The sequence below is a fragment of the Thalassophryne amazonica genome, chromosome 20, assembly GCF_902500255.1.
Source record: "Thalassophryne amazonica chromosome 20, fThaAma1.1, whole genome shotgun sequence".
Taxonomy (NCBI): domain Eukaryota; kingdom Metazoa; phylum Chordata; class Actinopteri; order Batrachoidiformes; family Batrachoididae; genus Thalassophryne; species Thalassophryne amazonica.
Window position 1 is genome coordinate 42,036,793 of NC_047122.1, and position 12,973 is coordinate 42,049,765.

Here is a 12,973-nt window from a genome sequence, read left to right on the forward strand (position 1 = left end):
CAAAGGAAGTCACCAAGCTTCAGATCCTTTGCCTAAAATGCTCCTACTTTGTGGAACAGTTTCCCTGTTGTAATTAGGAAGTGAATCTTTTAAAGCAAATCTTAAAACCTATTTACCATATTGTTTGTTTGTTTGTTTTTTTAACTACTTTGGAACTGTGACATAGACTCTCGTGTGACTTATATCCTCACTCTAAGAAATAAAATGTTGAATTTTATTGATAAAGTTAAGATAACGTTTTCCACATAACATTGGCAATTAAGGACAAAAAATATTGTAGTTGAAATTAATTAAACCAAATTAAACATTATTACTTAAATCCCTAAAATTAACAAAATTGTTTCATTTCTTAGAGTGCTGAAAAATCACACATTCATTATGATAAATAATAATAATAACTATTTATGTTGGTCTTTCCCAGGAATCAGCACACTCAACAAAAGAAACTCCAATAAAAAAAGTGCACCACAACAATGGACAAAAATCCCAAATTGAAGACCTTATCAAAATATAATGCAATGCTAAAATACCCTCGGCCGTATGAGCATTGTGTGTGTGTGTGTGTGTGTGTGTGTGTGTGTGTGTGTGTGTGTGTGTGTGTGTGTGTGTGTGTGTGTGTGTGTGTGTGTGTGTGTATATATATATATATATATACACACACACACACAAGTATATATGTACAGTAGTGTTCAGAATAATAATAGTGCTATGTGACTAAACAGATTAATCCAGGTTTTGAGTATATTTCTTATTGTTACATGGGAAACAAGGTACCAGTAGATTCTCACAAATCCAACAAGACCAAGCATTCATGATATGCACACTCTTAAGGCTATGAAATTGGGCTATTATTAAAAAACAGTAGAAAAGGGGGTGTTGACAATAATAGCAGTGTGGCATTCGGTCAGTGAGTTTGTCAATTTTGTGGAACAAACAGGTGTGAATCAGCACCTGTTGAACATGCTTTTCTCTTTGAAAGCTGAGGAAAATGGGACGTTCAAGACATTGTTCAGAAGAACAGCGTAGTTTGATTAAAAAGTTGATTGGAGAGGGGAAAACCTATACGCAGGTGCAAAAAATTATAGGCTGTTCATCTACAATGATCTCCAATGCTTTAAAATGGACAAAAAAACAGAGACGCGTGGAAGAAAACGGAAAACAACCATCAAAATGGATAGAAGAATAACCAGAATGGCAAAGGCTCACCTATTGATCAGCTCCAGGATGATCAAAGACAGTCTGGAGTTACCTGTAAGTGCTGTGACAGTTAGAAGACGCCTGTGTGAAGCTAATTTATTTGCAAGAATCCTCCGCAAAGTCCCTCTGTTAAATAAAAGACGTGCAGAAGAGGTTACAATTTGCCAAAGAACACATCAACTGGCCTAAAGAGAAATGCAGGAATATTTTGTGGACTGATGAGAGTAAAATAGTTCTTTTTGGGTCCAAGGGCCGCAGACAGTTCGTGAGACGACCCCCAAACTCTGAATTCAAGCCACAGTTCACAGTGAAGACAGTGAAGCATGGTGGTGCAAGCATCATGATATGGGCATGTTTCTCCTACTATGGTGTTGGGCCTATATATCGCATACCAGGTATCATGGATCAGTTTGGATATGTCAAAATACTTGAAGAGGTCATGTTGCCTTATGCTGAAGAGGACATGCCCTTGAAATGGGTGTTTCAACAAGACAATGACCCCAAGCACACTAGTAAACCAGCAAAATCTTGGTTCCAAACCAACAAAATTAATGCCTCGCAGATGTGAAGAAATCATGAAAAACTGTGGTTATACAACTAAATACTAGTTTAGTGATTCACACGATTGCTAAAAAAGCAATTTGAACATAATAGTTTTGAGTTTGTAGTGTCAACAGCAGATGGTACTATTATTGTGAACACCCCCTTTTCTACTTTTTTTTACTAATAGCCCAATTTCATAGCCTTAAGAGTGTGCATATCATGAATGCTTGGTCTTGTTGGATTTGTGAGAATCTACTGAATCTACTGGTACCTTGTTTCCCATGAAACAATAAGAAATATACTCAAAACCTGCATTAATCTTTTTAGTCACATAGCACTACTATTATTCTGAACACTACTGTATATATTTATTTATTTTTATTATTATTATTTGTATTTTATTTTATACCATGGTCAGTGAGAATTACATGTCTAACTGGTGTGCATTATTTTTGTGTATACGCACACATAGTTTGGCAAGTTAAGTCACTGTAATATCACTCCACTCTGGTCGTCACCATAGCAACACGCAAATCAGTTGGCACAGATCAGCTGTGTTTTGACAGGTGAATGACAGAAACACGATAAAACATGGATTTCCAAGTGAATTTTAATATTTTTGGCCAAAATAAAATGTTTGAGGAATGGGAAGAGGAGGAGAGCAAACAAGAAGAACAGCAAAATCAACGGCATAAAGATTTACATCGGATGAACTGGACAAGACTAAAGACGGGAAAGAAGAAGAGAACGGTTGCCAAGGATGAAAATATCTTGAGACTGGCATAAAATAGTCCCAAATACTTACGCATTTTTATCAAGTTCTGTTAACTTAAATACATATTTGTGTGTTAGCTCACTGTGTGGGACCATGGTATAAGCGGATTAAACAACTCAAAGCCGTGCATTATACGGTTTGAATGCACTTCGTGGAGTGTTTTGTGTTTTAGACTCCGCATCGTGCATTCAAACCGTATAATGCACGGCTTCTCATTGTTTAAATCCTTAAACACACACACACACACACACACACATATATATATATATATATATATATATATATATATATATATATATATATATATATTTATTTACAATGAGGAAAATAAGTATTTGAACACTCTGCGGTTTGCAAGTTCTCCCACATAGAAATCATGGAGGGGTCTGAAATTTTCATCTTCGGTGCATGTCCACTGTGAGAGACATAATCTAAAAAAAAATTCCAGAAATCACAATGTATAATTTTTTAAAAATTTATTTGTATGTTACTGCTGCAAATACGTATTTGAACACCTACCAACCAGCAAGAATTCTGTCTCTCACAGACCTGTTAATTTTTCTTTAAGAAGCCCTCTTATTCTGCACTCTTTACCTGTATTAATTGCACCTGTTTGAACTTGTTACCTGTATAAAAGACACCTGTTCACACACTCAGTCAATCACACTCCAACCTGTCCTCCATAGCCAAGACCAAAGAGCTGTCTAAGGACACCAGGGACAAAACTGTAGACCTGCACAAGGCTGGGATGGAAAACAGGACAACAGGCAAGCAGCTTGGTAGAAGACAACAACTGTTATGATTATTTATTAGAAAGTGGAAGAAACACAAGATGACTGTCAATCTCCCTCGGTCTTGGATCCCATGCAAGAGCTCACTTTCTGGTGTAAGGATGATTCTGAGAAAGCTCAGAACTACACAGGAGGACCTGGTCAATGACCTGAAGAGAGCTGGGACCACAGTCACAAAGATTACATTAGTAACACATGATGCTGTCATGGTTTAAAATCCTGCAGGGCAGCAAGGTCCCCCTGCTCAATCCAGCACATGTCCAGGCCCGTTTAAAGTTCACCAGTGACCATCTGGATGATCCAGAGGAGGCATAGGAGAAGGTTATGTGGTCAGATGAGACAAGAATAGAGCTTTTTGGAATCAACTCCACTTACCATGTTTAGAGGATGAGAACAACCCCAAGAAAACCATTCCAACCGTGAAGCATGGGGGTGGAAACATCATACTCTGGGGGTGCTCTTCTGCAAAGGGGACAGGACGACTGCACCATATTGAAGGGAGGATGGATGGGGTCATGTATTGTGAGATTTTGGCAAACAACCTCCTTCCCTCAGTAAGAGCATTGAAGATGGGTCATGGCTGGGTCTTCCAGCATGACAATGACCCCAAACACACAGCCAGGGCAAGTAAGGAGGGGCTCCGTAAGAAGCATTTCAAGGTCCTGGAGTGGCCTGGCCAGTCTCCAGACCTGAACTCAATAGAAAATCTTTGGAGGGACCTGAAACTCCAAACCTGAAAGGTTTGGAGAAGATCTGTATGGATAGTCTTGCCAAAATCCCTGCTGCCGTGTGTGCGAACCTGGTGAAAAACTACAGGAAACGTTTGACCTCTGTAATTGCAAACAAAAGCTGCTGTACCAAATATTAACATTGATTTTCACAGGTGTTCAGTTACTTATTTCCAGCAGTAACATACAAATAAATTATTAAAAAATCATACATTGTGATTTCCGGATTTTTTTTTTTCTTTTTTTTTTAGATTATGTCTGTCACAGTGGACATGCACCTAAGATGAAAATTTCAGACCCCTCCATGATTCCTAAGTGGGAGAACTTGCAAAATCACAGGGTGTTCAAATACTTACAGTATTTTCCTCACTGTATATATATATATATATATATATATATATATATATATATATATATATATATATATATATGTATATAAATTTGTATTATTATTAATAATAATAATAATGACAACAACAAAGGATGAAATTAAACACGGAAAAATGACAAAAAATGCTTTAGAATGCACCATTTAAAAGGCAGCATTCATTTTTTTCCTCTTTGTGATACTGTTGATGTATAGACCACTTCATTCAGGCCCTCACAGATGAAATTTGGTTTTGTGTCCTATTCTTGATCCACTACATTATGCGCTGTGTAGCATGTCTTATATTAATACTGCAGCTCTTTTCCTCCCCTTGTAAGATGGCACATTTTCCACCATGTGGATTTTGCAGTAACAACAAATCATGTTGAGTCTGCTGGCCGTTTCCTGACATCACGCTGTGAAAACTTCCACAGCCGATGCCAAGCTAAGCCCGTCCAGCCACAGCTTGGCAAAGCTGATTCAGCTGGCTCCCTGTGTCACCACCACCTCTTCCTTGTGAATCCAAACTGCACGTGGCATGTTCGTGGAATAAAGCAAATAAAATTTGAGCATAAATTTAGGATTAGGATTTCTCTGTAGCAGCAAAATAATGTAATTTTTCTGATCATTTTTATATAAGATGAAAACACTGAAATTATTCAGTCATCACAGGTATCATTAACAAACTAAGCTTATGGAAACCTTTCTGCGACTTATCTCTGCTCTTTGCTCTTGTAAGTTGGAGTGTTCAGAAGCTTCATTACAGAGTGCAGTGAAGAAGACAATCTATCATTGTCAATATGTGGATGTTTTCCATTTTATTATTGTAAATCTGTGTCCTCTGCAGGGATTATTGGAAAAAAAAAACAAATCTTTGCATTTTTATAGGTATACGAGGTCTATTAGAAAAGTATCCGACCTTATTATTTTTTTTCAAAAACCATATGGATTTGAATCACGTGTGATTGCGTCAGACAAGCTTGAACCCTCGTGTGCATGCGTGAGTTTTTCCACGCCTGTCGGTTGCGTCATTCGCCTGTGAGCAGGCTTTGAGTGAGGAGTGGTCCAGCCCCCTCGTCGGATTTTCATTGTCAGGAAATGGCGGAATGATTTGGGCTTTTTTTCCATCAGAATTTTTTCAGAAACTGTTAGAGACTGGCTGCTGGAAACCATTAGAAAAATTTATCTGGCTTTCGGTGAAAATGTTACGGGCTTGGTAGAGAATAAGGAGTGTTACTGTCGCTTTAAGGACGGCCCCTAGCGGCTGTGGGGCACGCCGCACTCCGAAGCCGCCATCGACAGGCTGAATGACCATTTCATTTCTAAACGGATGGCTGTCTGGATCCGTGACCATCGTGTGCCATTTCTCTGATTATCACAAGAGCTGGACATCAACCATTTTCCAGCAGATTTCACTTTTAACAAGAGATTTTGTCATGGAAAGCCGAGTGGAGGCTTCGCACGTCACGATGGATTCGCTACTGGAGCGAGACAAAACCACCTCTGTTTTGGTCTCACAGGACGGCTTTGAGATGGCGTTCAGACAGCTGTCGGTGGTTTTTCCATCGAGTGATTATCCGAGAAATTGTGGATGTGCCTGGACATGCCAGAACATGTCCCGTGAGGCTTCATCACGGCGTTGCTGTGCGCCATGCGGCACCGCCGCGACGCGCGGAATTCCTCCACACATCTGTCTCAATGTGGCGAAAAAGTGCTGATGTCCACGTCTTTTCACAATTCCTGTGCTAGTCAGACAACGTCCCGGATAAAACACAGCGTCCAGTTTGGAAATGAACAGCACATTCCACTGTTACAGGAGTTTTTGTCATGGAAAGAGGAGCGGAGGCTTCGCGCATCACAGCGGTGCCGCATGGCGCACAGCAACACAGTGATGAAGCCTCACGGGACATGTTCTGGCATGTCCAGGCACATTCACAATTTCTCGGATAATCACTCGATGGAAAAACCACAGACAGCTGTCTGAACGCCATCTCAAAGCTGTCCTGTGAGACCAAAACGGAGGTGTTCCTTTGTCTCGCTCCATCAGCAGTGATGCGCGAAGCCTCCGCTGGGCTTTCCATGACAAAATCTCTTGTTAAAAGTGAAATCTGCCGGAAAATGGTTGATGTCCAGCTCTTGTGATAACCAGAGAAAGTGCACACGACGGTCCCGGCTCCACAGAGCCATCTGTTTAGAAATGATCCGGTGGTTTGTGGCTCTCGATGGCGGCACAGAGCGCGGCGCGCCGAGCGTCCTTAAAGCCGTCCTTAAAGCTGTAGTAACAGTCCTTATTCTCTGTGAAGCCCGTAAAATTTTCACCGAAAGCCAGATAAATTTTTTGAATGGTTTCCAGGTGCCAGTCTCTAACAGTTTCTGAAAAAATTCTGATGGAAAAAAAGCCCAAATCAGTCCGCCATTTCCTGACAATGAAAATCCGCCGAGGGGGTGGACCACTCCTCACTCAAAGCCTGGTCACAGGCGAATGATGCAACCGACAGGCATGGAAAAACTTACGCATGCGCACGAGGGTTCAAGCTTGTCTGACGTAATCACACGTGATTCAAATCCATATGGTTTTTGAAAAAAATAATAAGGTCGGATACTTTTCTAATAGACCTCGTATTCTACACTGTCATTCTAACTTGTTTGCTGTGTGAACGTGTGGAAAAATAATGTTTAATATCACTTTCCCTTGTGTTTCTTGTCGTTCAGCTTATGGGCCTGAAGATGAATTTAAAGCGGACAAGGTCGATGAAGAGGAACTTCTGCAGGATGATGGCCTCTCTCTGGATGGTCAAGATGCAGATTATTTGCTCAATGATGAGGAGGATGCAAAAGATCGGTATAGCTGCCAGAACTCTCCAATCAGCATTGGCACAAACCCTGATGCAGGATATGCGTCACCCCTCAGCACCAGCAGTGATCAGTTGGTGGACCTTAAGACTACTTCTTCCTTCAGTGATGTTCAAGACAAGGTAGAAGGGAACCAGGGTAGAGAGAGTCCAGAGTCCATTAATAGCCTCTCACTGCAGGATAGTCTTGCCAAAATGAAAGCCGTCTATGCAAATCTGATCTCTGATACCTCCTGGTCCAACATTGCTCTGGACATGCTTAAAAGCAAGCAAGAGAGCAACCTTTCAATGAGCAATGGTAGTGGGAGCAATCACAAAGCGAGCAATGGGTTCCTTAACAGTCAGAGCAACGTCCATGTGAAGAACAAATGTAGCAGTAGCAATGCCTCACCGACTACTAATATTACCACCAGCAGTACCACCACAAAAACGGTCTCAAGCAACAGCAATGGCACCAGTGTAATTCCTGGCAGTGCAGGAGGTATTGCCTATGATTGGCACCAGGCAGCTTTGGCCAAAACCCTACAGCAGACTCCATATCAACTCCTCCCTGAACCAAGCCTTTTCAGCACTGTGCAGCTCTACAGGCAGAACAATAAGCTCTATGGCCCAGTATTTACCGGTGCTAGCAAGTTCAGGTGCAAGGACTGTAGCGCAGCCTATGACACTTTAGTTGGACTCACGGTGCATATGAATGAGACTGGTCACTATCGTGACGACAATAAAGACACAGAGGAAGACAGAGGTAAGAAGTGGTCCAAACCACGCAAACGTTCTCTGCTGGAGATGGAAGGCAAGGAAGATGCCCAGAAAGTTCTTAAATGCATGTACTGTGGCCACTCTTTTGAGTCCTTGCAAGACCTTAGTGTCCACATGATCAAAACAAAACATTATCAGAAAGTGCCTCTAAAAGAGCCGATGCCAGCCCTCACTACAAAACTGGTACCCCCAACCAAAAAAAGAGCATTTCAAGACTTGATGTCGCCAAGCTCACCAGAGTCTGTCTCATCTGGTATACTCCTGGGAGATAATCTGAAAGACCAAAAGGGGGCCAATCCCTACGTCACGCCAAATAATCGATATGGCTACCAAAATGGCGCAAGCTATACTTGGCAGTTTGAGGCACGCAAGGCACAAATTCTCAAATGCATGGAATGTGGCAGTTCACATGACACCTTGCAACAACTGACTGCACACATGATGGTCACGGGACACTTTCTTAAAGTCACTAATTCAGCCTCTAAAAAGGGGAAGCAGTTAGTTTTTGACCCTGTAATTGAAGACAAATTTCAGTCGATTCCTCTGCCACCAACTACCACAAGACTTCCAGCTCCGAATGGGAAGCAGTCTGACTCCCCCTTGCACCCAGACAGCCCTGAGGAGAAGATAGAAGAAAAGAAAGAGGATGAGGCAGTGGGAGAGAAACTAGAATCGAGGGATGCTGAGAAAAAAATAAAAGAGGAAAAGGAAGAGTTGCCTGAAAAGGATAATAACGCTGTGAAGGGAAGCTCTTACCAATATCTGACAGAAGAAGATTTGGAGAAGACACCTAAAGGTGGTCTGGACATTCTGAAGTCTTTAGAGAACACAGTATCTAGTGCAATCAGCAAGGCCCAGACAGGCACACCAACCTGGGGGGGTTACCCAAGTATTCATGCTGCCTATCAACTCCACGGGTCTCTGAAGTCTGGCTTGCCTTCGTGTGCACAGATTCAGCCTTTATTTAGCAACAACAGTTTGAAGGCTGTGTCCTCCGACATGGGCATGCTGATCCATTCTCCAAATAGCCCTTCTCCACCTCCGAGTCACAAGAGCAACGTCCTGGCAATGGAGGAGCTTGTGGAGAAAGTAACAGGGAAAATCTCAGTGAAGAATGAAAACAAGCAAAAGCTTGTGGAGAACAAATCCAAGTCCAGGTTGACAAAGTCACCACTGCCAATGCCTGTGGACCAGCACACTTCACCCAATCCCGATAACATGAAGGCAATAAAAAACTCTGCTGAGGGCGACCAGACTGAGTCTGGAGGCAAAGATGGTGAGCCAGCAGAGAGTAAATCAGATACGCAGATAAAACGTGAAGCTAATTCACCAAAGAAAACTATTAGCAACGGCTGCAATAACCTGAGCATCATTACAGATCATTCTCCTGAACAACCACTCGTGAACCCTCTCAGTGCTTTGCAGTCGATCATGAACAATCACTTGGATAAAGCTGCCAAAGTGGCCACGCCATTCATAGATCCATTTGCAGTGCTTTATAAGATGAGCAATTCCGCTCAGGTTAAGCAAGCAGAACCTGGGAATCAATACCATGATGACGATCAGCCCATTGATTTGACAAAATCCAAAACAACCAATGGAGGTGCAAATAAGTGTGGTCCTACCACACTAAATAACAGTGTAAACAGCAACAAACCTTTTTTCAAAAAATGTTCCCAGTCATCATCTCCGCCTCTACGGGAAAATGCATTAATGGATATATCAGACATGGTGAAAAATCTAACTGGCCATTTGACACCAAAGTCTACAACACCGTCTTCCATCTCAGAGAAATCTGACATCGACAGCTGTGTTTTCGAGGATGGGTTGGAGGAGCTCTCTCCCATCCACAGGCGGAAAGGTCGACAGTCAAACTGGAATCCTCAGCACCTCCTGATCCTCCAGGCCCAGTTTGCCTCTAGTCTCAGGGAGACTCCAGAGGGAAAGTTTATAATTAGTGACCTAGGACCCCAGGAACGTGTCCACATCTGTAAATTCACTGGTCTGTCCATGACTACTATCTCACATTGGCTGGCCAATGTAAAGTACCAGTTAAAACGGACAGGGGGCACGAAGTTTCTTAAAAACATTGACTCTGGCCAACCTCTATTTTTGTGCAGTGACTGTGCATCCCAGTTTAGGACTCCTTCCTCCTACATTCATCATCTGGAGTCCCACCTTGGGTTTACCCTGAAAGACCTCTCAAAACTTTCTGTAAAATTAATCGAAAAACAAGCAGCAAGTAGAATAGAAGACAAGACCATGAATTCATCTGGACTGTCAGATGAGGATGCTTGCTCAATATTTCAGTGCAAACTGTGCAATCGGACATTCATGAGCAAACACGCAATCAAATTGCACCTTTGCAAAACACATGGAAAATCTCCCGAGGACCATCTTATTTTTGTGAAAGAGCTGGAAAAGTTTGACAAACAGTGAAATCGGAGAAATATGATGGCTTCAGGGAGATTGCTGTTGCACTGTTCGTCTAAGCTGCAACCTGTCGGGTGTAAAGGTGCCGCTTAAGAATTGTTACAACAGACATCGTTATAAAGCAAATGGTAGCTTTAATGCCACAAAAAAGAAATGGAAGCTGTAGAAGGTGAATTTTTGGTGACACGAGCGTACCAAATTCAAAGTGGCGCAGCAGCCACACTGATTGTTGTTTCCTTAATGCACTGCATCGTATCTGAGCCTTCGGGAGTAGCCCATCTGTTCTTTGTAAACTGGACCATGCTCTTATTTTATTGCCGTTTTGTTCTTTTAAGTTTCAGAAATGTATTTCAACACAGAACTTGCATATTATTTATGAGACAGGTTGTGCATGTGTTTATGTGTCTAATAAAATTGGAGCCCTTCTGATAAAACAAATGTTTTGAGAATAGCCATTTATATGAAGGAATTGCATTAAACAGAAGTTTAAACACTTTAAATACGTGTAAAATATTGAAGAAATATATTAAAAAAAAATGTCGTCAATGCCAAATTTGGGGAAATTGAACTTTGTTCTTTTGATATTGTTTTGCTTTTGCCACAATTCACAAATTCTTACGAAACATGTTTATAATTGTTGTTTTTCTCGTAAATTGTCATTTTCTGGTTGTTTCAACGTGTACAGTATTTGCATTACTAGGCTCGATTCTATTGTTGTGAAGCTACAGTTGTAAATCTTACAAAGTTTAAAACGTATTGTAGGAATAATCAAAAACTATGTAAACATGTATTTCAGGATATCTTGCTCTTTACAGTTCAACATGATTTGTACTGTGTGCATTTTTTAATAATGTTATTTTCTAGACAAATACGGGGGAGAAATGTGTAAAAACCTACAGATATTGTTGGACCGCTATGTCATTTTTTCCAGTGAAAAGTCGGCCCTCAATGTGGTTTATATGAAATGATACAACTGTACCGGCATCTGTTCTCATGCACGATATTGTACATAACATTGAAAATATTAATTCTCACTCAGTGACAGATGATCCGGGTTTTATCTTTGGCCCACTTATTTAGAATGGCGTCCTTTTATTCCACAATTGTAAAAATAAACTCCATGTTCTGGATTAAAAGTTGTTGAATGGTTTTTGGGAGTATTTAAATTCCAAGTGAGAGATACTGAACTTGAAAGCCAGTGATTTATTCCAAAGATTTTTATTAGTGTCCTTGTTTTTCTTTTGTCTAAATACATTTTAAGTATTCAATTCTGGAGCAGGGATTCCATGTTGTATTTGTACAATTTCTTCTTAAAGTTCCTTTTCTTGTTGATGTGCCCCATTCGCCCTATTGACGTTTCAAATCCCACAAAATCTTGGAGAGGTCGCCGCGCTGCGAGATCTCAGTAACATTGAGAACTGCATTGAGACGCGCTGATCGGGCTGCACTTTAACCGCTGCACACGGACAACACCATTAACATCGCAACATAAAACTATTTTTATATTGTGCTTAAAACTCTCATGAATATATTCTCTGGGTTTATAGACGTTGTTATTGCGTTTGTTTTATGTAAACGTGAGAATCACAGACTGTTTCTCTGTTATTTTCAATGGTAGTTGCTGTGAGCTACACTCACTTCGTGTTCATGTCTTTCTGGGGGAAAGTGAAGTTTGCTCTTTAATGTCTTGATTATTGTTCTTTACAACACTGTTTGTCCTCTTTGTTCCAGACTAATATATATATATATATGTCTGAAATTCGGTTTGCATTTATTAAATTCCACGCAGATTAAACGTAACAGACACGGATTATTTGTTATACTTGTTTTAGCAAGTTTTCAGGGTATCATGCAGCAGTCTCTTATTAATGTGACGAAAAACATAAAAAAAAAAATACATTTTTGTAGTATAATATTAATTTACAACTGTCATTGTGTTGATTCTCTATATTGTTTGACTGCAGCGACTATCTGGCACGCAAGGGATTATGGGATACATCAATAGGGCGAATGGTTGAAGAAGTTTGGAGTTAAGTGTATTGCACAAGGATACATCTGACACTTAATGGAAAAAAGGGATCAAACCCACCAAACTTTCATTTAACCTTCGATTCTACCATCTGACATACAGTCGCCTCTGCAACTTCTTAAACCTCCAGTCAGGTTCATAGGTATCTGGACAGAGAGACATTTGAAATGTTACCTCAGTACACTACCACAATGGAGTTGAAATAAAAATAAAAAAAAACTCAGTCAGTCAAGATGTGCTTGTAGTTTAGACTTTCAACTTCACATTAACAAAATTCAATATATAGGGATTACAGATTAGTAATTTGGACAGACTAAGTATTTTTATAGTCAATTTGCTTTACTCCTCCAGTCACTGAGTATTTCATTTTCATCAGTTATTAAGAAATATAAACACGTAGGGTACTATATGGTAAATCTGGTAGGAGTAGGCAGGTCTCACAAACTAGGCTAGTTACACAGTAAATTCACCAGTGTAAAACTAACACTGACAGTGTTAA

The 12,973-nt window shown here is 40.6% G+C and overlaps 1 protein-coding gene across 2 annotated transcripts in view; it reads left to right on the forward strand.

Annotated features, from left to right (window-relative positions):
- The window catches only part of tshz1 (teashirt zinc finger homeobox 1), a 75,872-nt gene extending 64,288 nt beyond the window's left edge, over window positions 1–11,584 (forward strand). For both annotated transcript variants that reach the window (XM_034160524.1, XM_034160525.1), the window contains exon 2: window positions 7,114–11,584. In XM_034160524.1, the coding sequence (XP_034016415.1) occupies window positions 7,114–10,451 (3,338 nt within the window). In that variant the 3' untranslated portion in view covers window positions 10,452–11,584. The remainder of the gene's footprint in view (window positions 1–7,113) is intronic.
- The last annotated feature ends 1,389 nt before the right edge of the window (window positions 11,585–12,973 follow it).